The sequence below is a fragment of the Brassica rapa genome, chromosome A07 (assembly GCF_000309985.2).
Source record: "Brassica rapa cultivar Chiifu-401-42 chromosome A07, CAAS_Brap_v3.01, whole genome shotgun sequence".
NCBI classification, from domain to species: domain Eukaryota; kingdom Viridiplantae; phylum Streptophyta; class Magnoliopsida; order Brassicales; family Brassicaceae; genus Brassica; species Brassica rapa.
This window is the reverse complement of record NC_024801.2, coordinates 14609343-14636728: the sequence shown is the minus strand read 5'-3', so window position 1 is coordinate 14636728 and position 27386 is coordinate 14609343. Positions and strand designations below refer to the sequence as shown.

At 37.7% G+C, this 27386-nt stretch overlaps 7 protein-coding genes across 7 annotated transcripts; 1 reads left to right on the top strand and 6 right to left on the bottom strand.

Annotated features, from left to right (window-relative positions):
- Positions 1–5: 5 nt before the first annotated feature.
- LOC103829878 (small RNA degrading nuclease 3-like) lies at positions 6–5204 on the bottom strand (the record flags this gene model as incomplete). Its single annotated transcript, XM_033275988.1, has 10 exons — positions 1740–5204; positions 1487–1663; positions 1354–1443; positions 1206–1274; positions 981–1125; positions 731–916; positions 550–650; positions 330–461; positions 109–237; positions 6–14 (listed from the first exon to the last, which is right to left on the bottom strand). Coding segments are annotated over exons 1-10 (1071 nt in total), but the record flags the coding sequence as incomplete, so codon positions are not given.
- Positions 5205–5457: 253 nt separating this feature from the next.
- On the bottom strand, positions 5458–8149 carry LOC103829525 (small RNA degrading nuclease 3). The gene is made up of 9 exons (XM_009105193.3): positions 7937–8149; positions 7525–7866; positions 7299–7442; positions 7037–7223; positions 6862–6962; positions 6649–6780; positions 6432–6560; positions 6236–6337; positions 5458–6124 (listed from the first exon to the last, which is right to left on the bottom strand). The coding sequence occupies exons 1-9, from the start codon at positions 7967–7969 to the stop codon at positions 5645–5647; spliced, it is 1650 nt and encodes a 549-aa protein (XP_009103441.1). The 5' UTR covers positions 7970–8149; the 3' UTR covers positions 5458–5644.
- Positions 8150–8259: 110 nt separating this feature from the next.
- On the bottom strand, positions 8260–10164 carry LOC103829524 (F-box protein SKIP2). Its single transcript, XM_009105191.2, has one exon. The coding sequence runs from the start codon at positions 10077–10079 to the stop codon at positions 8475–8477; it is 1605 nt and encodes a 534-aa protein (XP_009103439.2). The 5' UTR covers positions 10080–10164; the 3' UTR covers positions 8260–8474.
- Positions 10165–17780: 7616 nt separating this feature from the next.
- Positions 17781–19844, top strand: LOC103829523 (cyclin-D3-2). Its single transcript, XM_009105190.3, has 3 exons — positions 17781–18936; positions 19027–19359; positions 19429–19844. Exons 1-3 carry the CDS (start codon positions 18457–18459, stop codon positions 19678–19680), a joined length of 1065 nt encoding a protein of 354 aa, XP_009103438.1. The 5' UTR covers positions 17781–18456; the 3' UTR covers positions 19681–19844.
- A 1199-nt stretch (positions 19845–21043) lies between these two features.
- On the bottom strand, positions 21044–21509 carry LOC108869141. Its single transcript, XM_018653201.2, has 2 exons — positions 21435–21509; positions 21044–21353 (listed from the first exon to the last, which is right to left on the bottom strand). Exons 1-2 carry the CDS (start codon positions 21453–21455, stop codon positions 21138–21140), a joined length of 237 nt encoding a protein of 78 aa, XP_018508717.1. The 5' UTR covers positions 21456–21509; the 3' UTR covers positions 21044–21137.
- Positions 21510–21728: 219 nt separating this feature from the next.
- LOC103829522 (microtubule-associated protein RP/EB family member 1C) lies at positions 21729–23529 on the bottom strand. The gene is made up of 6 exons (XM_009105189.3): positions 23282–23529; positions 22993–23148; positions 22818–22924; positions 22476–22716; positions 22273–22386; positions 21729–22178 (listed from the first exon to the last, which is right to left on the bottom strand). The coding sequence occupies exons 1-6, from the start codon at positions 23387–23389 to the stop codon at positions 21921–21923; spliced, it is 984 nt and encodes a 327-aa protein (XP_009103437.1). The 5' UTR covers positions 23390–23529; the 3' UTR covers positions 21729–21920.
- Positions 23530–23557: 28 nt separating this feature from the next.
- LOC103829520 (probable LRR receptor-like serine/threonine-protein kinase At4g37250) lies at positions 23558–26536 on the bottom strand. The gene is made up of 2 exons (XM_009105188.3): positions 24779–26536; positions 23558–24342 (listed from the first exon to the last, which is right to left on the bottom strand). The coding sequence occupies exons 1-2, from the start codon at positions 26382–26384 to the stop codon at positions 23702–23704; spliced, it is 2247 nt and encodes a 748-aa protein (XP_009103436.1). The 5' UTR covers positions 26385–26536; the 3' UTR covers positions 23558–23701.
- Between the last annotated feature and the right edge of the window lie 850 nt (positions 26537–27386).

The window sequence follows — 27386 nt, the reverse complement described above, 5'->3', positions numbered from 1 at the left end:
AGATTCTTTGGTGGCTGCCCAAAAAAAACAAAACATGATCCTCAGTTTCCTAGTGAGAAGGAAAACATTACATTAGCATATTGGGGTGGGGTTTACAATAACCATTACCTTAACCTCGACTTTGAAATCTCCCGTAATAAGTCCTTTTAACTCTTGAGAAGGAACATTACGAGGGATCCTATGAAGATAGAGACTTGCCTTCTTCGCCTCCTGCATTGTCTTCTCAACCTCCAACATCTGATATGGATGCATTGCGTTTCAGAAAACTATATACACATTTTTTTTTAAAAAAAATTGGAATTTAGTTGAATAGTAACAGTCAGTCATACTTTTTCAGTTGGTGGGAACGAGGTCTCTACTCCTTTCTCCACAACAGCAAGCACAAGCTTCATAGCAGCGGCAGCGTCGTGAACGCAATTGTGAGCAGCACCCTCCATTCGCAGCTCCTCATCCAAAACAGACTGGAGCAATTACACCACAACAGGATTTATCAAAATGTTATACTTAACTCCAAGTTAGAACAAAGTAATAAAGGGTTCACAAGCTTGCCTTGCATAGATTTAACAAAGAAGGTGTTCGAGAACTGTAGGCACCGGTATAATTGAAGACAAGAGAGGTATCGATTACTCTCGCATGATCTACCTTCAGCACTATGATCACAGAAACTAACGCGTAAGCACAATAAAAACTATAAAGAGACAATTTTGGAGAGTCTTGCTAGCTAGCTAACCTTGAAGACAATAGTGCAAACCGTGACCAACTAAAATAGTTCCCTTAGAAAGAAACCTCCGCAGTTTTTTCTGAATATCAGCAACAGATAGAGTCTCTTTCTCGAGATCCTCAGCAGTAACTCCAGTGATATCTGTCTTATAGTCAATAACGGGTAGGCTCGGTTTCACAAAATTGTTAATAAAAAAAAAAAGAAAGCAAGACAATCACAAAATGCTTGAATCAAAGAAGATGAATGATCAAAAGTAAAACCTTTAGATCACGGTCCACAGCGGCAACCCTGACAACAGCTTCACTGCCATTTTCACAGGTAACCATCTCACAACGAATAGCAAGCATTCTGGTTGACTTGATCACTTTTGACTGCTTCTTGCCACACTTAGTTACAAACCAATCCTGTTACGCAATTTCAAAAACATCTGAATCATATGCTCAAACCTTTTTGTATTAGATGAACTTGTCCATTACATACATACCTCGGCGAGGGAAGGGAATTCATAGTGGATAGGGTACCTAGGATGCGTAATAGTCACTCTAACAAGCCTCTGCAGTGCCAAACAGCGTCATAAAACAACGTATAGACATACAGCTTACAAAAAAAAAAGAAAGAAAAGAGATCCAAACCTGCTCAGGAGTCTCTTTATCAGGGGATTCTTGCTTGAATTTCTCAATCATATTACGATTAGCATCAGAGTGAAGAACCCTAGTGAATAGCTGAAGAAAAGGCAAGATATAGTAAGAATGTGTGTCACCTCACCTGCAAATCTTCCTTCTTTTTGAAAGTGGAAAGAAAAGCGACCAACACATCGTCGGAGCGTTGCGAAGGATCGCCCACACTCAAGCCGAATCCGCTAGAGCTTAGAAACTCCTTCCATCCTCCGTTTTCGCCTTCTAACCGTCGTCTCTGCACTAGCTTCACCAGATCCACTAGCACCTGCGAAAACAATCCGCAATGATTAAGAAATCAAATCAAAGGTGTGATCGATACGAGAAGAGGCGGCGTATCGTACCTTCTTCTCAGCACTCGCTAGTTTATGCTCCATAACCTCCGAAACTCGTGGAAGAGTAGTACCAGTACCGGACGATCGCTCAGAGGCGGCGAGACGAGAGAAGATGAAATAAAGAAACAAGGATGATTTTGGGCGGGAAGACGTTTCACTCTGTTTCGTGCCTTCTTTTATTCACTAGGTGTTGAGACCCCGCGCTTGCGCGGAGCTGGTTACTTTGGATATTGGTGGGACGGTATGATTTACGGGATGTTGGTGTTGTTTAAGATTTGTGCAAATTAAAGAATAAAATTTAAGTAAGACAACAAAATTGATCCTAGCTTTTGACGATTAACTCAAGTTAGAGACATCTCCCAAAACGGAAGGAAAATTCAAAAAGTATAATTAAGGTAAAATATAAAGAATGTAAAAAAGGCCTAAACATGAAACAAAGAGCGTGGAACAACGGAAAGGAAAAGAGAAGAAGATGAATAAGCTTACGTCAGGTATATGAAATTAAAAAGACAGATATTGTGACAGCGCATCACCAACTTATTTGGGGGTCCATACCAAGTTATCAGCTCTGTATATATCCGTTGTTTGAATAAATACTCAAAGTTTCAAACTACTTGCATTACAAAATTATTTTATTTTTTCAAAATACACATTGTTTGCTAGTACCTATTAGGGAGCTCAAGGACCGTAGTAGCATATATTAAAGCTACACTAATCTTCATCGCTAAGATCACACATTGTCTACATCCTCAACGTTAGGATATTCCAAGTAACACTTCTCCTCGTCTTCCTCGTCACGGGTTCCATCTTCATCTTGTAAACTCCAAGTAACCATCTTCCAAAACGCAGCACTCCACTTCTCTTCCCTCTTCAGGCTTAGCGGTGGTATGTGACAAAATCCAGCTGTTGGATTGAAACAGAGCTTTTATATTGGCTTTGTGGTTCATAAGAGTTTCAAGAATGGTGAAACTGGAAGCATCGTGGCGAGTGGCTCCCCTTCTAAGGAGATCTGCCCCCTGTGTGAAATAGTTTAACAAAACATAAAGATTAAAATAGTTTAACAAAACATAAACGAAGGTTGACGTTTTTACATTATGAAAAAGTAATTGTGGGTTTAAAATGTTTGGGCTCAAATTATGTTGGGCTCTATGTCTAAAACATGATTTGAACTTAAAAACTGAAAATAAAAAAATGTTAGGTTATCTTTCTTTTTTTTTCTCCGTCGTCGGGACAACATCACCTGTGGGATCCCTGGCATGATTAGAGCTTAAGTTTGTGAGATTGGGGAGCGATAATAGTGTGATGCGTGATTGAAAAGGAGTTTACTTACATCAGTTAGGCTTCGTCCGCATCATTCCATTGTCGTTGGTCCTCGGGTGCTTCGTCGTCGTTGGAATCTGCAAAAGAAAAGGTTTTAATTTGTTAAGTAAGATGTCTTTTATTTCTTTTAAATTCGGTTGCTAAAAACATAATTCATTCAGTTTTCCTATTTTGTTTGGAGATTGCAGGGATGAAACCGTAGATCACAGAATCTGTAAGAAAAACAGAGAAAAATCATAAGTTGTTAATAAAAAAACCCACAGACAAAACCAAAACAAAAAAATGAAGACACGTTTCATATATGAACAAAGAATAAGCAAAGCAGAGTTAAAGTGATAAAAAATAAGTTAGAAACAATCATCACCAGTTCATCAAAGAGGAGAATGGTGATGCCCATAAACTCTGCATTCTTGTTAATGTTCTTGGAATCCTAGAATCGGATGAACCGACCAACAATGGACTGAGTGGACCTTCCAAGGCGGAGAGAGTTGAAGGTGGAGTAGGGAACGGCGGCTAAAGCGGCTGGAGCAGCTGGATAAGTCATTTTTCGTGACGGATGTGAGAAAGTAAAGCGATCGGAAAACTGAGAAAGAAAAGTTTGAGACAAGATGGAGCTTTTACCTCGAGGGATTCTATATATATGAGAGCTCTGAAGGCATTAGAGGAGAAACTAAGCGTTTGGTAGGCGCAAAACGTGCGTAAAGCCTTAAAGATCGACCATAATAGCTGATTGCCGAAAGGGGAATCGCAAGCGACGAAGGAGATGGTGAAGATGGCGGCTTCCCTAATCTTCTTAGCTTTGTCCGTATCACCACTTTGGGCAGATACAAAGCCTAATAAACAGAAAATCAATAAGCCCAAAACCCACTTTTTGTCGAAGTCCATTCGTTACCCATCAATTAAAAAAAAAAAAGTAGGGTCCAGAATGTTATATTAGTTTCCGACCTTTATAATATATATTAGTTTCGACCATCAATGTACAAAGTATCCTTTAGTGCAATGGTATAGTTGTGGGTGCTTATATCTCAGTAACCCGAGTTCAAATCACATATTTGACATTTTTTCACACTTTTAAAAAGTAGGACCCACAAACTGCTGACGTGTCGCATCAGGAGGAGAGAAACTCTCCTATTATATAATAGATTTCTTGGCGGTTGCTTCATCTTTTAATTACCATTATGCCCTTTTCTTTATTAATACTCTTATCTCCGAGCATCAAAAATGACCCTAATCTTTTATTAAAAATATGAATATACACTTACATCCCTAACTTTATGATTTAGAGCTAGTAGTTGAGGGTTGAATATTTGGGATTAAAGTTTAAAATTTTATAAAATAACAAATAAATATTAAAAAACTTTTAAATGGTAAGAATTGAACCTTTTTATATAATTTATTGTATATTAGATAATAAAATTACTAAATTCAACTGTAACCGGGCGTGTGATTAATTTATACTACATACATACGTAGACGACTGGTATTTTTGTAATCCTGGTTACATCTTATAAATAACCCCCATGACAATTCATTCATTTGATCAAACATTCAGAAACAGAGAGAAATAAAATAACAAATAAACATTCTTCGGAACAATAAAATGAATAATTTAACATGACATGTAAGTTTTTTTTTTATTGATCAAAAACATGACATGTAGTTATTTGGCGAGATTCTAGTTTGAGGAGAGGAGGAGGCTATGGATATTGTAATCTGTAGAGGGCCCTGGACCCAGAACCACCATAAGCACAGCCGTCTAGGTTGAGGTAGACTCGACTTTCGTGATAGAGGAGAAGTTAGATGGGATTGCTGATGATAGCAACATGCATAGCATGGAGCTCTTCGATGAGATTCAGAATGTGAAATGGTTTGGTGCTTTATCCGTGCTCACTCTGGTAATGCTGATGAGTTATCATCAGAGTCTTGAAGACGAATCAACAAGGCAACCCTTTGTCAATGCCAATCCAGGGTCCTAGTTCTGATTCATCTGGCAACTTGTGGGGTGGCACGTTTTTAATCTCCCTTATGCCACCAAGACTGCGATTTATGCAAGATGGAATGGTCAGGGTTTGTGTTGAAACTCAAGGTTGCTTTGGAAGGAATCTGTTGATGATAAACCAACATTGATGATAGTCCTTTGTCCTTGGTCAAGGATCCTTCCAGAGCTGATAGCAAGGTCCCACCTGGGTAAGTTTCTTCTTCTACTAAGCAAAATAAGTGCAAAACTCTCATCACAATCTCATCTTGACTTTGCAATCTTTTTTACTTGTAAACAGCTGGATCATAAACTCGCCTTTAGAAATAACAGTGGGCATCAAAGAGGACACTGTGGTCAGACTCGGCCTCTACCCTCTAGTAAGAAACAAGAATCAAAAGCTTTTGATGGTATCAGCAACTCGTTGAAGGATTTAAAACGAATAGGCTGAGTTTTCACTTCATATTCTTTCTTCACCTTAAGATATCAAAATAAATAGTTTGGTGTGCACTGGTTTCATCGAATACAATACAAAATCTGTCGAGTTTCTCAACTGATAAAAATAAAAATTTGGAATAAAATAGTATCTGATACGGATGATGATTAAACGGTAAGTCTTTCACTTTTTCTTCAGTTTCTTTTTGAGGTTACTTATCATCTTATCCTGAGCCTCAACCTCACGATCCTTAGCTTTGAGCTTCTCCTTCAGTTCTTCAGTTAAATGATTTTCACATATGCGCTCAAACTCACGTTCCTTAGCTTTGAGCTTCTCCTTCAGTTCTTCAGTTTCCTTTATGTGATTCTCCTTCAGTTCTTCAATTTCCTTTCTATGATTCTCCTTCAGTTCTTCAATTTCCTTTATATGATTTTCACATTTGCTCTCTCGGCTGCTGCAATGGTTTACACTCTCTTCTCTTATCTCCTCAGCATCATTCTCCCTCTTCTGTCTCTTAGAACTCACTTTGATCTCCTCTGTGTTACTTCTCTTCTTGGCAGAGACTTCACTGTCTTGAACATTTTTACGAATGTATAGTCTAGATACTGATCCAGAACTCATCATCTTAAACTCAACCATTTTTTGTGACAAACCCATTTTTTCCTGAAAGAAAGAGATGGCATACACATATCATATAGGTTTTCTAAAGATTGCTACAGATCCTGAACATGAGCAGAGAGAGAGAGAGAGAGAGAGAGAGATGATCCAAAATACCTCAACTATATCTCCATCAACGTTATCAAATGCTTGATTTGCTTCCTCTTGACTACTAAAAACAACTTCTGCGCTATAATAAGGTCCTAGATTCTTTGGTGGCTGCCCAAAAAAAACAAAACATGATCCTCAGTTTCCTAGTGAGAAGGAAAACATTACATTAGCATATTGGGGTGGGGTATACAATAACCATTACCTTAACCTCGACTTTGAAATCTCCCGTAATAACTCCATTTAACTCTTCAGAAGGAACACTATGAGGGATCCTATGAAGATAGAGACTTGCCTTCTTCGCCTCCTGCATTGTCTTCTCAACCTCCAACATCTGATATGGATGCATTGCGTTTCAGAAAACTATATACACATTTTTTTTTAAAAAAAATTGGAATTTAGTTGAATAGTAACAGTCTTACTTTTTCAGTTGGTGGGAACGAGGTCTCTGCTCCTTTCTCCACAACAGCAAGCACAAGCTTCATAGCAGCGGCAGCGTCGTGAACGCAATTGTGAGCAGCACCCTCCATTCGCAGCTCCTCATCCAAAACAGACTGGAGCAATTACACCACAACAGGATTTATCAAAATGTTATACTTAACTCCAAGTTAGTAATAAAGGGTTCACAAGCTTGCCTTGCATAGATTTAACAAAGAAGGTGTTCGAGAACTGTAGGCACCGGTATAATTGAAGACAAGAGAGGTATCGATTACTCTCGCATGATCAACCTTCAACACTGTGATCACAGAAACAAACTCGTAAGCAAAAGATCTCCATACACACATATAGAGACAATTTTTGGTAGCTAACCTTGAAGATCATTGTGCAAACCGTGACCAACTAAAATAGTTCCCTTAGAAAGAAACCTCCGCAGTTTTTTCTGAATATCAGCAACAGACAGAGTGGCTTTCTCAAGATCCTCAGCAGTAACTCCAGTAATTTCCGTCTTATAGTCAATAACCGGTAGGCTCGGTTTCACAAACTTGTCAAGAACCACCTGATTCATGAAAAAAAAAAGCAAGACAATCACAATGGTTGAATAAAAGAAGATGAATGATCAAAATCAAAACACCTTTAAATCACGGTCCACAGCGGCAACCCTAACAACAGCCTCACTGCCACCTTTACAGGTAACCATCTCACAATCAATAGCAAGCATTCTGGTTGACTTGATCACTTTTGACTGCTTCTTGCCAGAGTTAGTTACAAACCAATCCTGTTACGCAATTTCAAAAACATCTCTCTCATATTTGCTCAAACCTTTTTGTATTAGATGAACTTGTCCATTACATACATACCTGGGCGTGGGAAGGGAAAGCATAGTGGATAGGGTACCTAGGATGCGTAATAGTCATTCGAACTAGCCTCTGCTCAGGAGTCTCTTTATCAGGGGACTCCTGCTTGAATTTCTCAATCAGATTACGGTTAGCATCACACTGAAGAATCCTAGCCAATAGCTGCCTATCTCCTTCCTTGTCAAAACTCATAAGAAAAGCGACCAATACATCATGGGAGCGTCGCGAAGGATCGCTGATACTCGATCCCAACTTCTTGTCGTAAGAGTTTAGAAAATCCTTCCATCCTCCCTTCTCTCCTTCTAAACCTCTCTTCTGCACTAGCTTCACCAGCTCTACCAGCACCTTCAAATTTTGATTCAGTTAAGTATCAAATTAGAGACCAAGTTAAAAGGAAAGAGGAGGCGGCGTATACCTTCTTCTCAGCAGTGGCTAGTTTATGCTCCATTACCAAAACTAGTGTATGTAGAACAGAGCTAGCTTTTACAGTCGAGTAGCTCTGTGAGTTTCCAGAGGCGGCGAGACGGGTGAAGGTGGGAGTTAGGAGATGATAAAAGAGAAACGAGAATTAGGGTTTTACTCTTTCTTTTTAATTAATTTGTTTGTTAGGGCCTGGGGGCAGTTTCATCTTTAAATTACCTTTCTGTCCTTTTCCGTTAGTTTATAACCCTAGGTAAAATTATACATAGATGACTTCTACATTTGAATGCTTGGTTCTTATAAATACTGTACTACAAGTCAAATAATTCCACATGACCAAACATATTCAGTTCCAACCAGAGAAATAACAAACATTCTTCCTTGGAATGACTTTTCTAATTGACAAAGTCTTCTTCTTACAACACACGTGAAATAGGATTACAGACAAACACAAATCAAACAAGAAAGAAGGCAGAAAGCTTTTTTTTTTTGACAATTATCGTTTTTATAGGCTTTTATAATGTAGTAGTTGATCAAGTAGAACTAGAACCATTGTCATTATGAGACCATCTCCTGAATCTGCAACTTACTAAGTTCCTTCCAGCAAAGAACCCGAACTTTGACCTAATCGTCGCTAATCTACTTCCTCCATTGTTGCTTCCGCCACCGTTACTTGAACCAACGATCTCTGGGACACCACCGCCGGCTTGACCCACCCTCGGCTCCTCCAACGCTGTCTCACTCTCACCATCCACAGCTACCGTTGCTTCCGTTTCATCACCATCCATACTCACCACGAGCGTCCTCCTCTGTTCGCGAAGCCACTCTCCAATCTCTCCAGTCACCACTTTGCATTTCTTCACCTTCAACTTCACCAGGTTAGGACAACCAGCAGCGAGGGCCTCGATCCCTAGATCCGAAACCGGACACCCTTTGATACAGAACTTCCTCAACGCCCCGCATTTCTTAGCGATGCAAGCGATCTCCGCATCACCTATGGTTCCGCTCCCGCAAAGCGCTAGCCTTTCGAGCTTCTCACAGTTCGAAGCAATGGCTGATAAACTCTTGTGCGTTGCGTTAACGCCAATCAGCACAAGCTCTTGTAAGTTCAAGCAGTGTCTCGCTACAGCCACTAGACCTTCGTCGCCAATCCTGTTCGTCCTCCAACCATCGATGTGAAGCTTCCTCAGCAGCTTACATCTCTCAGCGACATCAATCAAACCAAAGTTGGAGCACTCTGGTGTCTTCACTATATGCAAAGTCTCCACCTTTGAGCATTTCGAAATCGCGGAAAGCCCAAAGTCACTCACTTGGAGCCTCTCAAGATGAATCTCACTCAAGGAGCTGTCTCCTTCACCTATCATCTGTAAAACCTTATCCCAATCACCCAAACAACGAATAATCTTCAGCGTTTTCAGCGTTCTAGTACTAGCAACCAAAGGCTCAAACACCTGACCGTTAACAAGCTCCTTCAAGCAAATAGATCTAAGCGTTGAAGAAGACGAACCATCTCCCGGTAGGTGAATCAGCTCAGCTGCTTCATGAATCCCTCTGAGCCTCTTCACCGAAAGCTCCTCAAGAAGCTTGCAATGCTCAAGCATCGCGTTGACGCCTTTCGCTCCGAAGTTGCAAGATCCAACGGAAAGCTTCTTCAGATTCCTACAGTTCCTCGCGAACTCCACCATCCCCAGATCCGTGATCTCGCGGCAGCCACGAAGCTTCACGCGGCTCAGATTCAAACAACGAACGGAGATCACCACCAGAGCTTCGTCGCTCAAGCTAACGGACTTCCGATCGCATCGGAGAGCGAGCTTCGTAACCGAATCGAACCGGTCGAACATCGACGTTAAAAACGAGAAGATCTCAGCTCTCGCGTCGAGCGATAACCGGTGACGGTTCTGACCGTCGACGAAAAGCCACCGTTTACAAACGAGAGAGCATCGTTTCCGATCTCCAGCTCCGAGGTACTGAAACACGTGAGCTAAGCACTCGTCTGGTAGATCTAAAGTATAGTCACGATCGCTTTTCCCCGAATCCATCGATTCGCCGCCACTGATAATCAACGGAGACACAGACCATAGCCTGAGATCTACCTCTCTTCCGTTCGTTTCCGCCGTAGACGACGGCGCTTGGCCCATCACCGATAAGGTTTCGTCTACTTCTCCTCTCCTCCTTTCCTCTCTAATCTTTCCTTTTTTTTTAATTGACTCTTTGTTTATTTTTTTTGAGGGAATATAAAGTGAAAACAGTAACGGCCCATCCCGTCAATTAAGGGACCACGTGGCATCATCGTAGTCGTTACACTCGACCCAGCTTTCACTCGGACGCGCTTCGTTCCTTAATCGCAGCCGTTCGATGTATGCTTTAATCGCGATCGTTGATTCTATCGACTTTTTAGCTTTTTAATTAATGCTTTTTCTGTAACCTCTATTCACGCTCTTCTCTGCAAAATCATTACTTCGCGTGTTCAACGGTCAAAGTTCGGGTTTTCAAGACAGTAGACTTTGTTTTAGTCTTTTTTTTTTTTTTTTTTTTTGCCATCTGATTGATATTATTAAAGCTTAAACCCAACAGGGCAAAACCCAAACAAAATAAAAAGCACAAAAGCCCATACAAGGTCACCGGAAAACAACAAAAGAAAAACACGCGTCTAGACAACCGCGTGAAAGAGCCACGTGTATGACCTCATCTACCGAGGATGACACGCGTCCCAAAACCACCACCGCTTTCGCCGTCTCGAGCTTCACCGCCGGAGACCTAACCGACGAAACGCCGGAATCCACCGTTTCACACCGGAGACACATCGATGACACACACCTCTATCATCTTCTCCGACAGAAATCATCACCGATCAACCAAAACACTTAAACACCGGAAACTTCCGGGAACTCAGACCACAACTACTGAATAAACTTCCAACGACTGTATTGGAAGAACAGACAATTCAGTAGCGACGAACACAAACCTGAATTTCGAAGATCATCAATCGAATAAATCGAGATCTTCTCCTAGCTCAGACCACCAAACACCATCGAAACATAACAGCTAGCTCCACTCGAGATCGAAACTCCAAAACGAACTCCAATATCCGTCAGAGCAAAGAAACATCGATGATGGAGAAGAAACGAACCAAGGCCGGATGATTCCGCCAAGGAGAACGCGAAACCACCGGAGTCCAAAGCCGGATGATTCTGCCGAAGAGATCATGAACCACCGGAGATCAGAGTCGGCTACACAGCATCAAAGGAATCACTGTATACCGGAGACGTCGACAAAGGGACCACCACGATTCTTTCACTTCTCCCAATTTAAGAGAGAGAGGAGAGAGAATCTACCATCCCTTATACTGTACTTAGTCGTCTTGGATTAGACTTTGTTTTAGTCTATGGATGGATGAATATTCGATATTTATATTTGATTAATACGCAGCGGATGAGATAACCTGAGCTGAGCATATGCGGTTCTATTATTAATGTTTAATGACAATTCTTATTATCCTCGTTCAATATTTAACATCCGGGTGTTATGTACTTATTTGATGAGACATCAGTGCACCTGTCTCCCAATATAATACTCCCTTCGTTTTTTAATATAAGTAGTTTTAAAACTATGCACATAAATTAAAAAAATCATTAATTTTTTATATTTTCGAAACAAAAACATCATTAATTATTTACCTAACCACAATTCAACCAATAGAAAAGTAGAAGATATATTATCATTGGTTAGACAACATTAATTATTAATAAATATTCCCTCCGTTTTTTATTATAAGTCGTTTTAGAGAAACTTTTTTGATCCAAATTATATGTCGTTTTCGGTTTTCTATGTAAAATTTATTAATAATTAATGTTGTATAACCAATGGTAATATATCTTATATTTTTCTATTGGTTGAATTGTGGTTAGATAAATAATTAATGATGTTTTTGTTTAGAAAATATAAGAAATTAATGGTTTTCTTAATCTACGTGCATAGCTGTAAAGCGACTTATATTAAAAAACGGAGGGAGTATTACATAGAAAACCGAAAACGACATATAATTTGGAACAAAAAAAATTCTCTAAAACGACTTATATTGAAAAACGGAGGGAGTAATGTAGAAAAAAATAAAAGACGAAGGGCATTAATGAGTAAATAAATAATACTATCTGAAATTTCTTTGGACAAGCCCATTCTATCTAGATGTATTGGAACCAAATATTTGCTTAAAAGCCCATATCTAAGTTTGGAAGGCCGAAACCTTTTACAAATTGGGAAGGATTATATTTCGATTTAATGTTAAATTTTAAAATGGTGTATAAACGAATCAATATAGGATTATTTTCAGCCTTGAACAAGACCTCATGGGCTCTCTCATATGTCACTCTTTCTCTTGCTCACTAACACAACTTAAGACAAACGCAATAGTCTCTCTTTGTCTTATGCTAATGTCCCTAAGTATCTTTAAATTGATGCCTTAATGGACCAGGAATAAACATTTGACACTAAAGTAATTGACTATTTCTGTTAATTGGCACTAGATTAACTTCTTATGCAAATCAGTTTAACAATTTATTTTTAACTCGTCAACAACTTTCATTTGCCATTCATTAAAAGTGGGTTCTCTCTTCCTTTACTCTCCCTTCTCTCTAAGACAAATCAGACGATCTCAGCTCTTGCTCCGGTGATCGGAGACATCGGCGGCAGTGCCGGTGTGCGTTAGCTCCGACGCCGGAGGCACCTCTCCTCTCCTCTCATCCTGTTTTATCTTTTGCTTCTCTCCCTTAGTCTCTCTCTCAGCCATCGACATGTCCGGTGCTCTGGTTGGATTCCACTCGCCGGAACCCTAGATCTACCTCGAGGGGATATAGATCCGGTGTTAGATGGTGTTTCTCTGGAGTTTCAACGAGATGGCGAGGCTTGCTGAGGATAGAAGTCGGCTTTTAGGGTTCGGCTTTGGCGGATCTCGAGTTTCCCTTTTGTAAATCTGTTAACGTCGAGGCGGTGATGGCGCGTGGTGGCTGGACTATGCTCGCTCCTCCGGTTCTTCATCTTGTGTGGCTGTTAAAGCCTTTTGTTTGTGGAGTGGAGTGTGTTAGCCTTCTTGGAGTCGGGGCTTGGTGTCTTGTCTCGAATCCAAGTCGTGTTTCTGCTCAGGGGAGGCGATGGTGGCGTTCTGTCGGCGCGTACACAAAGTTGCTTTCTGGTCGTGTGGTCAGGGTTTCTGCGTGGTCATGCGTGTGCGTTCTTAGGAGGTTGCAGCTTCCTCTGTCGTCTATGGCAGAGCTTGTTGTGCCTCTCATGATGCTCTCTGTTTTGCTAGTTCGTCTCACTTCTAGGTTTGGGTTGTTGCTCGTTCGGTTGAGCTGTTTGGTACCGCTTCCTTGCCACTCTTAGTCTCACCAGCAAGGAGTAGTTCTGAAGCGCAATGAGACCGTCCTAGGTTCTCTAGTTCTCGGGTCAAGGCGTCGGTTGGGGCCAGTGTTTGAGTCATCTTGGTCTCCATCGGCGGGTGACTTGATTGGAGTTTTTAGCCATCCCAGTGCTGGGATTGCCAATTGGTGATCTTGGTAGGCTTTGCTCTTTCTTATTGCAGGTACTGAAGACCCAAAATTTGGTTTGTCGTCATCGCAACCCGATTTGTCCAGAGGTTCTGAGTTGCCTGATCTTCACGGTTTTGGTGATCCCGCTCCTCCTCAGTCTGCGGTTCGGTAAGGTCTCGGTGGCGTCCTTCAAGGTTTGCTATCTCTTACCTCTAAACCGCTCGTGTCTAGCGCTTCATGTCCAGTCAAGATACAAGTTTTGGGGAAATTATCAAGATCTAGCTCCTCCGACGATGTCACGAGGAGTCCGACATCCGAGGAAACTAGGTAAACCCCACTTTCTCGTGGTCAACATTAATGGCTGAGAACAGAGATTGATTTTCTGAAGATATCGGAGCAAACTAGCGGATGGCGTCGGTTAAGTGGGCGAGCGAAGCTATGTTTTGTAATGGTTAATTTTAGAAATTCTGGTTTAACCAAGCTTGTATCAAACACTGAATTCCGGTTTGACCGGTTGATAAATATAAGTACATATTAAAAAAAAAAAAAAAAAAAAAAAAAAAAAAAAAAAAAAAAAAACTTTCATTTGCCAGTAAACTGAACAGTTAACAATTAGAACTGAACATGTTAATAGTAGTTGATATAAAATAGCTATTTGTAAAAGTAGTCAGGGAATCAATTTACCGAAAGAAAGAAGACTGTAGACGAAAAGTCAAAAGTCTGTGGTCTTATTTTAAAATGTGTTATGTCAGTTTGTCACATCCTATGCATTAACATTAGATTACGACAATATTATTACGAAAATAACTAAAAGGATGTGTCAAATTAAAATGGGTTTGTCCCTTTTTCTCCAACCGATAAAGCTATAATAATGCTGTGAACCAACCAAACAATACAACTGTTTCCATGTTTGACTATTATATGGTCGATTGATTCCATGATTTTAGATGTTTTCAATACTCTGACACCTCTTTATTACTTCTAATTTCAGTTCCATACAACATGATTTATAGATATTGAAGCATTGAATCATACATGAGTACTTGAACTTAGATTAGTGTTAGTGACATTGAATTATGTAAATAATGACTACGAGCATATAGTACCGGAATGCTTATTCCCGTTTTGACACTCTATTTACTTTTTTTTATCAGTTTCTAATTTCTTTGACATCATTACTTGCTATATTTTCTTTGACCATATCTCCCCCATTGAGGTCATATCGAACTAATATTATTTGATGCCTTTAACTGAAATTATTACATTAATTTCATTTTTTTTACACTTTAGTTTACCAGCTTCCATCGTATAAAGGATAAATATAGAAATGCAGAGAGGTGGGGACATTTATTAGAAGCAAAATATAAGAGATGTGAAAGCTGGAAATGAGAAGTCGCTATCGAACTTTGCAATAATCTCACAGATTCAGACATCGCTGCTTGTTACCAACGGCCTCACATCTTTCCCTCTCGTGATTTAAATATACACTAGATTTTGACCCGTACAACCGCACGGGTGTTTGTTTTCACTTTTCTATACATAAAATTATTGTTTTAGAACATAAGTGGTATATATTTTTAATGTTAAGCATATACTTAAATATTTATATAACTATTTCAAATACAATAATTTTATAATTTACATGTTATAATTAATTAATTGTTTAAACCTTATGTATTTGCCACTTCTTATTATATATTTATCTTATTGTATTTTCATTTAGTTATTAAGCAAATTAATATATTCATGAGAAAATATATTTAAAAAAATATTTTGTATTTAAGTTTTGCTAAATTCTGATCCGTATTTCAAAACTGGATTTCTTTTTACCAATATTTTTATGCTTATTCATTTTAGATAATTTATTATTATATATATAAAAGTGTAAGATATGTTAATTTTTAGACATGTATTATATAATTTGTTAATTTTAAGCCGTTCTATCATCATATTATATTTTAAATAAATAGTTTATATTTATGAAAATAAAATTTATAAATTTATCAATTGAATATAATTTTATCATATTTGTTTTAGTATAATAATTATATTTTAACATGATCATGACTATAAAAGTAGATAAAATAGGATATAATTTATTTATTTTCATTTCTAAACGATAACTTAAAATACATTAAGTTATTGTTTAAATATTTTTACACAGATTTATTAGAATTTTTTAAATATAATATATAAATATATATTATATTTAAAATGAAAATATATCTAATATATTAAAACAGAAGTCACAACTTCACTTCATGTGTGATTTTTTGAAATGGACCTTTCCTAAAAAATTATATTTCATTTTTATCTTAATAACATTTATCAATTATTAATGAATCAATAGTATATCAGTTTTTACCTCATAACAACTCTATCCTATAAACCAGTTCGTTTTGTGTAACAGATTGACTTCAGTAACAATCTCCTAATATATACTACATACAAATTAAATAATACAAGTATCACATTAAAGAAATAAAAAATCTGTCATCATGAGTGAACTCCTAACGATACCAAGACTTTGTAACATATATGAAATTTGTAATATTGTCGAGCTCTCTAATGACCCATAGTTATCATCTTGAAAAATTTATTATAACAGCAAAATTGAATCACCTAATAAATACATTCAAAACCATTCTTAATGAATCACTTTAAAGATTTTAAAATCTGCCATTATTAAACCCATAGCGGGATCAACATGATAAAATCGGTGCTACTGGTATATATATTGATTTCTTTTATTTAATGGATTCAAATTTCAAAATATAATATATATGAAATATAACTATTCCATCCCTACATACTTGCTATAGATTTTGTAACCGTAGTGAGTAACAAAAGATCTTTACTTTGATTTTATATTTATCATAATTTATATGAATAACAATTAGAGATCATAATAATGATCTAGCATCAAATATTTGTTATAAATATTGATAACATGTTAGATAATATAATATGTTAAAATATTTTACGAATACGGCCAGTCCAGTTCACAAATTTTGTTATCACAAAATATGCCACATTTATTAAAAAAATTAATTACACATATTCTCATTTATTTTTGAAAACTAAATCTGATATTTCTACACCTTTTATCTATTTTTTCAGTCAAATATTTAGCATACCAGATTTAATAACAATATAAGAAAAATTATATATTTAAATAGAAATAAAAATAATATTTTATATTATTACAAAAATAGGTTCTATTAATATTTAAAAAAAAACATATATAATAAAAAAATATTTCAATAAAATTAACAACATTTTTCATATAAATTTAAACTTTATAATAAAACCCGCACGGTCGTGCGGGTCCGAACCTAGTTATGATTAAAGTAGTTACAAATATTTTATATTATTAACTTTAAAGAAATACATGTTAATTTTTATACATGTATTATATAGTTTGATAATATTAATCCATCTTACCAACATATTAGATTTTATTTTTGAACATAAATATTTTATAATTACATAAATAAAATATATAAATATATAAATTTAATACAATTTTATTATATTTAGCTCAATATAATAATTTTATTTTAATTTGATTGATTATGATTATATAATAAATAAAATATTATAGATTTTTTTTATTTTTCATTTTATATAACTGAATATATTAATGTATAATAATATTTTAAACTAATTTCGAAGTTAGTGAAAATATTTAAATATAATTTCGAAAATGAAAATTTTGTAAAAATCTTTTTAAACAGATTTGTTAGAATTTTAAAATAAATATATTTATATTTAAAATGAAAAAATATCAAAAAATATTATGATTAAAATATTTTAAAAATTCTATTTATTTTTAGTCTGAATTAAAATGTATTATGAATTTCTATGAATAGGTCTATTAGGTCCATTTTTTAAAAAAATCATACATGAATCAAGGTTGTGACTTCTGTTTTAATATATAAGATGCATCATCATATCAATATAATCTAAACTTTTTTTACTAAGTAAATATAAACATTTGCTTCCAAGTGATCCGAAAGATACTAGTTGACCAGTTGTGGAGTATACTATGTGTTCTGCCCTCTAATTATATAGGTTTGTTAAACTAGTTCAATGATTTTTCACCAAAGTTTAAACATCATTTTCTGATAATCAAATTTAATTGTAAATGACAGAGTATATATTAAACAAGATTTGCTAAGTGCTATTCCCCTTTTAGGGAAATAAATCCGAGTTTTTAGCATATAAACCAGAGAGGCACAAATTTTATAATCGCCTTTTTAAAAGATATCTTAATAATCATCGATCATTTCAATGGAACGATATTTTTCCTTTTTTTCTGCTTTAAATCTTATGTACAATGGACCACAATATCACCACACTGAATCTGCAAAGCTATGTATCAAGAAAGACGTGACTATAGTAAATACCACGACCAATAAAATAGTTTAATTTTTTTATTTTTTTTATAAACAAAAATAATTAGATTCATATTACGAATCTTTATATACATCAAAAAAATCTATATGTTTCCTAAAATACGTGTATCTTATACAAATAAAATGACCCCGTATTTAGAATCTTACAAACTTACTACTTTCCTGACATGTTCAGAATTTACATAACCTCTAGACAAACAAGATTTTAATTTTTTAAAAATGTATAAAAAAATCGAGAGTATAAATTAAATAAATGCAGCAGGGATTCTCTGTATTTATTTATTTTCTAAAAATAATTTGTGAATTTATAAATTTAAATAAAAGTTCTCGCGCGCCATACATCCCATCCCGAATATACATACTAAAGAGAGGAAGAAGAAAATTAAAACAAAATAAAAAAAGACAAAGCGTTAAGATAAAAATTAAAAACCCTTCGCTTTCTTGTCTTTTGTCCGGTCTCTTGTTCTTTCTTCTTCATTCTCTCTCACTCTAGAATCTGTCGACGAAGCCAGCTCCAATGGCAGGATGAACAGAGACATCTGCAATCTACTCTTCTCGGAAGAAGAAGAAAGATGGCTTTGGAGAAAGAACAAGAAGAATCACAAACCGGTCAAAACGCAGCGTTTTGTGCCCTCGATGAGCTCTATTGCGAGGAAGAATGTGGGTTCGCGGAGGAGGATCTCGTGGGGCTTGATGAAAATGTCGTAAAGTTTCAGTTTTTACCACTAAAGGATATGTTTTTATGGGATGACGATGAGTTGCAGAGTCTAATCTCAAAGGAAAACGAAACGAATCATCACCCTTACCAAACACTAGATGAGTGTCTTGTTTCTCGTAGAAAAGAGGCTTTGGAATGGGTTCTCAGGGTTAAATCTCATTACGGGTTCGCTTCATCGACGGCTCTGCTTGCTGTGAACTACTTCGATAGGTTTATCACGAGTGTTAAGTTGCAGACAGATAAGCCGTGGATGTCTCAGCTTGTAGCTGTGGCTTGTTTGTCTTTAGCTGCTAAAGTGGAAGAGATTCATGTCCCCTTGCTCATTCATCTCCAAGTTAGTTTCTTTCTTCTCTTTCTAATAATGTTGTTTTGTTGAAAAAGTCAACTTCTAACGAAACCTCCCTTTTGTTTGTTTGTGGTTTAGGTAGAGGAAGCAAGATATGTCTTTGAAGCTAAAACCATACAAAAAATGGAGCTTTTGCTTCTGTCTACACTCCAGTGGAGGATGCACCCTGTGACTCCGATCTCATTCTTCGATCACATTATCAGGAGATTAGGCTCTGAGTGTCACCAGCAGCTGGAGTTGTTTAGCAACTGTGAGCGTCTTTTGATCTCCGTTGTTACGGATGCGAGGTTTATGAGTTACGTCCCTTCTGTGTTGGCAACTGCGATAATGATTCATGTCGTCAAGGACTTGAAACCATGTGAACAAGTCGAATACCAATCTCAGCTCAGGACTCTACTCGAAGTCAATCAGGTATGTACTTTGTAATACGTCCTAAAATGCTAGTGGATTAAAAACTGATTCAGCATTTGAACTTCACAGGAGAAAGTTAATGAATGCTATGAACTGTTGTTGGAGCACAATCCAAGCAAGAAGAGGATGATGAATTGGCTTGATCAGGATAGTCCAAGCGGTGTATTCGACCTTGATGACAGCTCAAATGGATCCTGGAATGTCTCTGCTGCTTCATCATCTCCAGAGCCTCTGCTTAAGAGGAGAAGAGTACATGAGCAGCAAATGAGGTTGCCTTCAATAAACCGTATGTTTTTAGATGTGCTTAATAGTCCTCGCTAGTATTTTTCATTTATCAAATGTGGCAAATCTGAAGAACTTGAATTCATTCTCTATTTTGGGCATCATCAGCATCATCGGTTATGGCTACAATTTAAGGCAAAACATTTTGTGTTTAAAAGCTAGTTCCAAAGCTAACTCTTATCTATTAAATTCTAATATCCATACATGATTATGCCCTTGCTAGCTGATTATGTTAAAAGTGAAATTTAGAAAAGAGAGAGAGAGTTCAAAAATTTAAAGTAAAGAGAGTACATTCTCCTTGAAATATCAACAAACAGTAGATGAAGCAGTATAGGGGTTTAGACTTTAGAATTGACTGATAAACAACCATCAGTAAATAGTGACAAGTAAAAAGTCTCTATCCTCTGATATGTCAAATGTTTGCTTATGAAAACACTTGGACCTCTTTAAATTTTGGGGAGATAAGATTGGAAAGATAAGACATAAGAGTGGTTGAAATAAATGAAAACCTGAGACATCTGATTTCTTTTGTTTTGGTTAGTAGAACATGTGAAAGAAAACCTCAACTGTACCTTTTGAGAGACGGACCCAAGCAGAGAGAAGAAGAGTGGTTGGTTTTTTTCCATAATTGATTCTTTAAAATTAATCTTTTGGTGAAATTTTGATTTGAAATGAAAGGGTTTTGAGACCAGACAGAGGGTGGTTCAAGTATGTCTTGTTTTTATCCTTGAAGGTGATAAGAAATCTGATACATATATGTATGTTAGCATGTAACAACTTCCCATGACTTAAATTATTGTCTATGTCTTGGCAAAGACAATAAATATGTTTTTAGCTTTTAAGCACCACATGTGAATAACTCATTGGATATTTGTCTGAACTTCATACATATATAGATACTAACATTTTGAATACATGATTTTGCTAGCAGCATCAAGACCCACCATCATCAATTTATCTTTACTATCTCTTTAAAAATATCTTTAATAAGTCGACCTAGGGTGGGAATTTTGGGATAGTTGTGTTGTTGGTGGTGAAGAACACAACCCTTTTCATACAATACAATATACAAGAACAAGAGCACAACAAAAGGAAGGGAATAAGGCTCTGCCATGTCGAGTTATTCCATAAGAATAAAGATTTGGAGCTACTTTATTCAACTTTAACTTTTTTAAAAGTTTAAAAGTTTTTTTGTCAGTTTGAAATTTATTTAATAGCAATATACAAATGTGAAAGTTGAAACTATCGCATAGAAACCATTTAATGACAATATATGGATGGAATGAACCAAGTAAAGATATTGTGTGAATGATATGTCAGAGTTTCGTGTGCCCTAAGTTATTAAAATATTAAATAGAAACTTGCTATAGATAAGAAGGAATAAAATCAAATGGGTGTAAACAAGGGATAATAGAAGTTTTGATTATCATGGGATTACAAAATAGTATATGAAATTTATACAATTATTTTGAAAACAGAGATAAAAGTTTTGGGTTTTATTTTTTAGAGATGACTTGTTTGGCAGATTCAAGGGTGGATTCAACTGCGGCGGCGGCTCCGACAAGAACGCCGCCACTAGTTTTGGGGTGAGACTGGTGAACCACCTCTATTTTCCTCTGCTCTGGGCCTTTGCCCGCTGAAGAACGTTGCTCCGTTGTCTCAACCACCACTACATTTGATCCATCCTCTTGTCTTTTCTTGTTGTCCATTTCCTTTAAAATTATTTATAACTAAAAAAAATTACATTCTATATACTACTCAAAAAAACATATATACAGAATAAACATACATACCTGCATGGCCTTTTGGTTCATAACCGAGGTAAGAGTTCAATTCTAAGATGGCTTAGGGAAAAAAAATAACTTGTAAGAAACAGGAAAATAAATTAATGAAAGAAAGTTTTCAAAAGAGTAGATTAATTATCGTTAGATTGGCGAAACGTCCGGTTCTTACATACGTCTTTTTTTTTTCTTTAATTTTCCAAAGATTGATTGGTTTAGCCTTAGTCCTAGGAACACCTTTTGGCTTCTACGATTATCACATATTAGTATGACGGCTCTAATGTCGGAATCATCATGCACCAGTTATTAATCGATAGGATGTATCAAACTGTAGCTAGGAACCAAAACATATTATAACAAAAGTATCACAAAACATCACACAAATGATATTTGTAAGAGGGTAATAATAATAGGTCTATATAACAAGTGATGGGGATTTTTCAAACATAGAACCAATTCTCGGAGACATTCATCGTTTTTGTTTTTTTTCTTTCTGATTCAGCATGTTAAAAGAGGAGATGATCCAGTGCATTTGACATCAGAAGAATCAGAGAGGCGTTGCCTTGGAGAGAGAGTTGTAATCGCTGCAGCATCCACGTCGAGGTTCGCTATGAGTTTCCTCTTCTGCGACTCTATTCCACTGCTCCTTCTCTCTTCTGATCCTTCATCAATAGGGCTTAAGTTCTGTGTTTCTGCTGCTGCTCCAACGTCTTCTCCATCTGCTGCGTAGAGTATCCTTTTAATGGAACCAACAAGCTGCAAAAAAAAAAAAAATGATTATATAAAACTGCGAGACATTTGAATAGATTTATTAAAACAAAACGAGGGATTAGGAATCTTTTTTGCATACAGGTAAGTTTTCAGAGTCAGGGTTCTGACAGAGAATCTCAACATCTCTTAGTTTAGAGAAGTAGAAGTCTCTTTCTTTTTCCAAACTGTCGATGTAGAGTTTCAGTTCTGTGATCTGTGAGATAACCAAAGCGAGTTAGTGAGGTTTGCAAAAGACTTTGATTGAGTTGAGAGAGAGAGAGAGAGAGAGAGGGAGACACATACCTTTTCATCATAAGCAGGAGACACCGGTTTAGATTGTTTAGAGGAGGGTGCTTTCGAAGAGTGGTGACTCCCAGTGTTGGAGGATGGTGGATCATGTCTACGGGTTCCATTCGAAGATGAAGGTCTAGGTGCAACTGAAGAAGAAGAAGAAGAACTCTTGGCTGATTGTTGTGTAGCTGCAGCTCTCTTGGTTGCTTCTTTTCCTCCTTTACAAGCTTCTCTTCTCTCCAGTGCGTGATAACTAGCAATGAAAAACAAATACAAGACACCAGTTTCAGAAAACGCATATATGCATCAGAATCAACATTCATAAAGACTATGATAGTTATGAAAAAAACTAACTTGTGAAGGTGGCCACCATTAACAGAATCACAGTACTTCTTCAACCATTGCATGAACTCCAAGTTATCCAATGGTCTACCCTTAACTAGCTTGCTCACTTCTATGTGCTACACAGCCATAATTCACCAGATTCGATTAAAAGCTCTATTATCCCTAAATAATCAAGAAAGCGAACCTTAGTGATCTTGAGTTTGTTAAACACGTCCTGAAGAACCTTGTAGTTCTGAATCATCTCGTATTCACTCTTAGCATCAAAATTAACCTTGTGCATCGGCACAGCTCCAGGGTGCACCGAATCCATGAGCTGGCAGTGAACTGCTCCTGAACAAGCCTATACATCCGTATTCAATTCCAGAACTATAACCCTAACAAAGAATCATCAACGCTAGTAGAAGATGATAGCCTAAGATCTGAATCCAAAACTAGGTTCCTCAACGATCGATGAGAAAATTGACGATTAATACCTCTTCGACTTTGGAGAGATTTAGTTGCAGAGTGGAGTTAATCCACGCTAGAATCTCCGATCTCCCTACGAAATATGCTGAATCCATCATCCCAATCTTCGTCGCCATCTTCGTCTTTACCTCAGCTCAGATCCAACTCTCTTACGCCTCTTTTCAAATTTAGAGGGACGAGAGCGGAGTTTTCAATTCAAATTGCTAAACCCGAATCTTTACCCGCTCCTAATATTTCGGATCCGGGTGCTTTTAATGGGTCTATTTATTTGGTTACTTCATAAAAGCCCAATACGTAATTTCTTATTCGGCCCAGATAAATTATTGTCGCTAACTCATAAAACCAAAAATAAACTCAATAATCAGATGATCTAACTCTAAGTACACACAGTCAAGCTATTAAATCTTTCTTGGTAGTAATTATTATCATTATTGTGAACTAAAATGAAAAGGGAATTTCTCTAGAACTTGTAAGGCCTCTTTGATATTAGGCCTTCTCTGTGGTATAGGAGAAGCACAAGCTAGGCCCATTTTCAAACATGCCAACACAGCTTCTTCTTTGCCTTCTAACTCAGCTCGTATAGCCGCATCCGCCATTCTCACCGCCCGGTCACCGTCATCGATCACAAGCCCATTAACCTGTCCAAGCTCATCAACCACCACGATCTTCCCCGTTAGCAACTCGAGAAGGATAACTCCAAAAGAATACACGTCCCACTTTGGATTTGGTTTTATGCTCCTGAGAGATTCCGGAGCGTTGTAAGGTAATCCAACTGAGCTTGGGCTTGGGCTCGGACTCGGCCCAAAGTCATGAGATGACGTTGATCTCTTGCTTCCGAATATTGGAGCCGAACCACCGGTTCGGTAACTCATGTCTCCAATTAAAAGCTTTTCAAGTCCAAAATCTGCAACTTTCGGCTCCATATCTAGACCCAAAAGGATATTACTTGGCTTGAGGTTGCCATGCACGTGCTTCTTGTCGTGTATGTACGTTAGCCCGCGAGCTACACCTTTCGCTATCTTGAGCCGAGCTTCCCAAGGTAAATGACAAGACGAGGAGCCCACTTTCCCTGCCATTATAAGAAAAAAAGACACAAGCCAAATATTAGACGAAACACGTACATGCGCAAGTTAGCGAGGCCCTTACTGATTCTTATCTAAACAAAGAGACAAAAGTAGAGCAAAAGCACTTGCATGATTGCATATACCAATACAAAACAACAAAATCACTATATATGGACTCAAGTTACTCAACAGTAAGATTTCACAGACACAGAACTGTCATTATCTTGCATTTGAGATAGTAACAAAAAATATTTTAAAAATCAGTTTTGATAATTGACGTTGACTCTCCTCCGAGCATTAACTGACATACATGTTTTAGTTGGAACCAACTCTCTGACTCCGAAACCGACAGTTTTTACTCTCACGCACATGTTAGTTTACGAACATTCAACTCTACTAACGTAAGCGTTAAATCAGAGAGAACGGGAAAATGAGACTTACTGTAACGGGCGTTAGCGAGGCTGCCGTTAGGGACAAAATCGTAAATAACAAGCTTCTCGTCTGATCCCCAATAGAAACCTCGAATTCGAACCAGGTTAGGATGTACCAGCTTAGCCAGGGCTCGAACCTGAGTCTCAAAATCTCTAAACCGGTCTAAACCGCACTCAGCAATACGTCGAACCGCCACAGCCGTACTGTCTTGAAGAACCGCTTTATACATTATGCCCGAACCGGTGGCTCCCAAAATATAAGCTGAAGCTTTGAGAAGCGTCTCGATCTCAAGCTCTTTCTCTGAGTCGAGGTTCACTAACGTACCTTTCTTGTCTTGATCATCCAACCCGGACCGTCTATTTCGCCCGACCCGATTCTCCTCATCGGATTCGGATCCCGATGTCTCGGATTCCTCCTCTTCTTCTTCGCAGTCACCGTCAACGTTAACGGTTTTACGTAGGCAGTACCATTTAGACAAGACATTGGAATCTGTTGCTGACGTGGACCATTTCGACGTAGCGGTTACGGTCTTCCGTTTCCTAGACTGGTAAATGTAGAAAACCACAATCCCGAGGATCGCTAAACCGGCGATGTCACCGACAACGATGCCTACGATAATCACCGGTTTAAGAGCTGATTTTGATTTCGAACCGGATTTGGAACTAATTGGGTGATTGGTTAACTCTAGGGTATTTGGTATAGCGGCTAATGCTGGAGGAGAGTTTGGTGTTAGCGAAGGAGGTGGAGAGGTTGCTTCACGGTCACGGCAAGGGTGTTTCGCTGGGTCGGGTCCGCAGAGATCCGGGTTACCCGAGAAAGAGTCGGATTCTTGGTTTGCGAGAACCCGGAAACCCGGGATTTGACCCGTGAGCTGGTTGAAAGAGAGATCAACGGTGGCGTTCTCCGGAATTTCGTCGGCGAAACCAGACGGAATCTCGCCGGAGATTCTGTTGAACGAAGCGTTGAAGTAACGTAAGCGGTTACCTCCGAAATGTAACGGCAAGGAGCCTCGGATTAGGTTCGACGACAGATCGAGATACTCCGTCGACTTAAAACCTCCCGGAACCTCGCCGGAGAGATAGTTGTTTTTCAGAGAGATCACCGTCAAGTTCCGGTACCAGCCTAGCGTCGCCGGTAATTCTCCGACGAGAGCGTTTTCTGAGAGATTCAGCACGTTGAGTTTCGAAGACGCGCCGAAACTCGCCGGTAACTCGCCGGAGATGTGGTTACGCGACAGATCAAGAAACCGAAGCTCCGTCGCGTTGAGAAGCGAAGCGGGGAAGGAGCCATTGATGGAATTGTTGGAAAGATCGAGTCTTTGAAGCGAAGGGAGAGAGCCCAAGTTGGATGGGAGAGTGCCGGCGAGCTTGGAGCTAGGGAGTGAAAGAACGGTCACGTGCCGGGAGGACACGTCGCACGTGACGCCACGCCAAGAGCAAGGAGTCTCGTCTTCGAGTCTCCAGCTCCGTAAAACGGAGAGAGGATCGTCGAGGATTGAGTAACGGAAAGAGAGGAGAAGAACTCCGTCTGTGTTGAGAGCGAGAGATCGGTCACAGAGAAGAAGGACTGTAAACACGAAGAGATAACGGAGGAGAACGGCGGCGAGTGTCGTCATGAGTGTTAGTTAAGCTCATGCATCGTCGTCATAAAAAGAGAGAGAGAGAGAGAGACTTTGTTGAAAAGGCAATGTGATAGTGAGCGATATGAAAGTGTATATCTTTTTATTTATTTATGGGATTCTTGATTTCGCACTTAAGTTAATCCTATGTAATTTGCACGGAATGTGATAACAAAAATTAAAACTATTTTCGCTGTTCATGCCGACGTCGTTTCTGTCGTTTTACGCTAATAATCAAACATGGACCCCTATATGGTAATCATTATTTTAATTTATTTTCCCCAAAGAACGTTACAAAATATAGCATATGAAGCTGGATACTTTTCTTCCATACAAATCTTTGCTGGATCACAAAACACTATAGAATAAATGTATTTGTTATGATTGTGCGATGTTCTAAGAAAATGTGACGTGAGATGATTCATGGATCATGTGATGTGTGTCAATAAAATTATATATATTGGATTGTTAGTCAGTTAATTAATAGTGAACAAACATGCTCAGATGGGAGAATAGTATCTTTGCTATAAGACATTCAGATAAAGTTCGAAGTTTAGCAGGTCTCTCGCTGACTTGGATTTACTTTTATATGACCGTTTATTATTATTTTTTCCATTAGGCTTAATCTTTCTATTGTCATCGTACGTCAGATCATCATATGCATGTAGGCTGACTTAAGTGATGCAGCAAACACATACATAAATTTAAAACAGCTGTAACGTTAACTGATAAGTAGAGATACGTACTGCCTACACTGTCTACCTATATGTATTTAATTATTTATCAATTAACAAGTGTTTAATTTCAACAAAAGATAATATTCGTTTCATATAATCTCTGGTTTGAACTTTCGTAACTTTATTCATATACTTTTTATATGAAGTTTACATTTATAATTTTAGGTATACCGTTTTCCAGAATATTGGCTTTAGCCTTGGTTAGATAAATAAGTCAATTTAACTGATATTTCTGGAACATGTCTATAGTTAAACTTACATG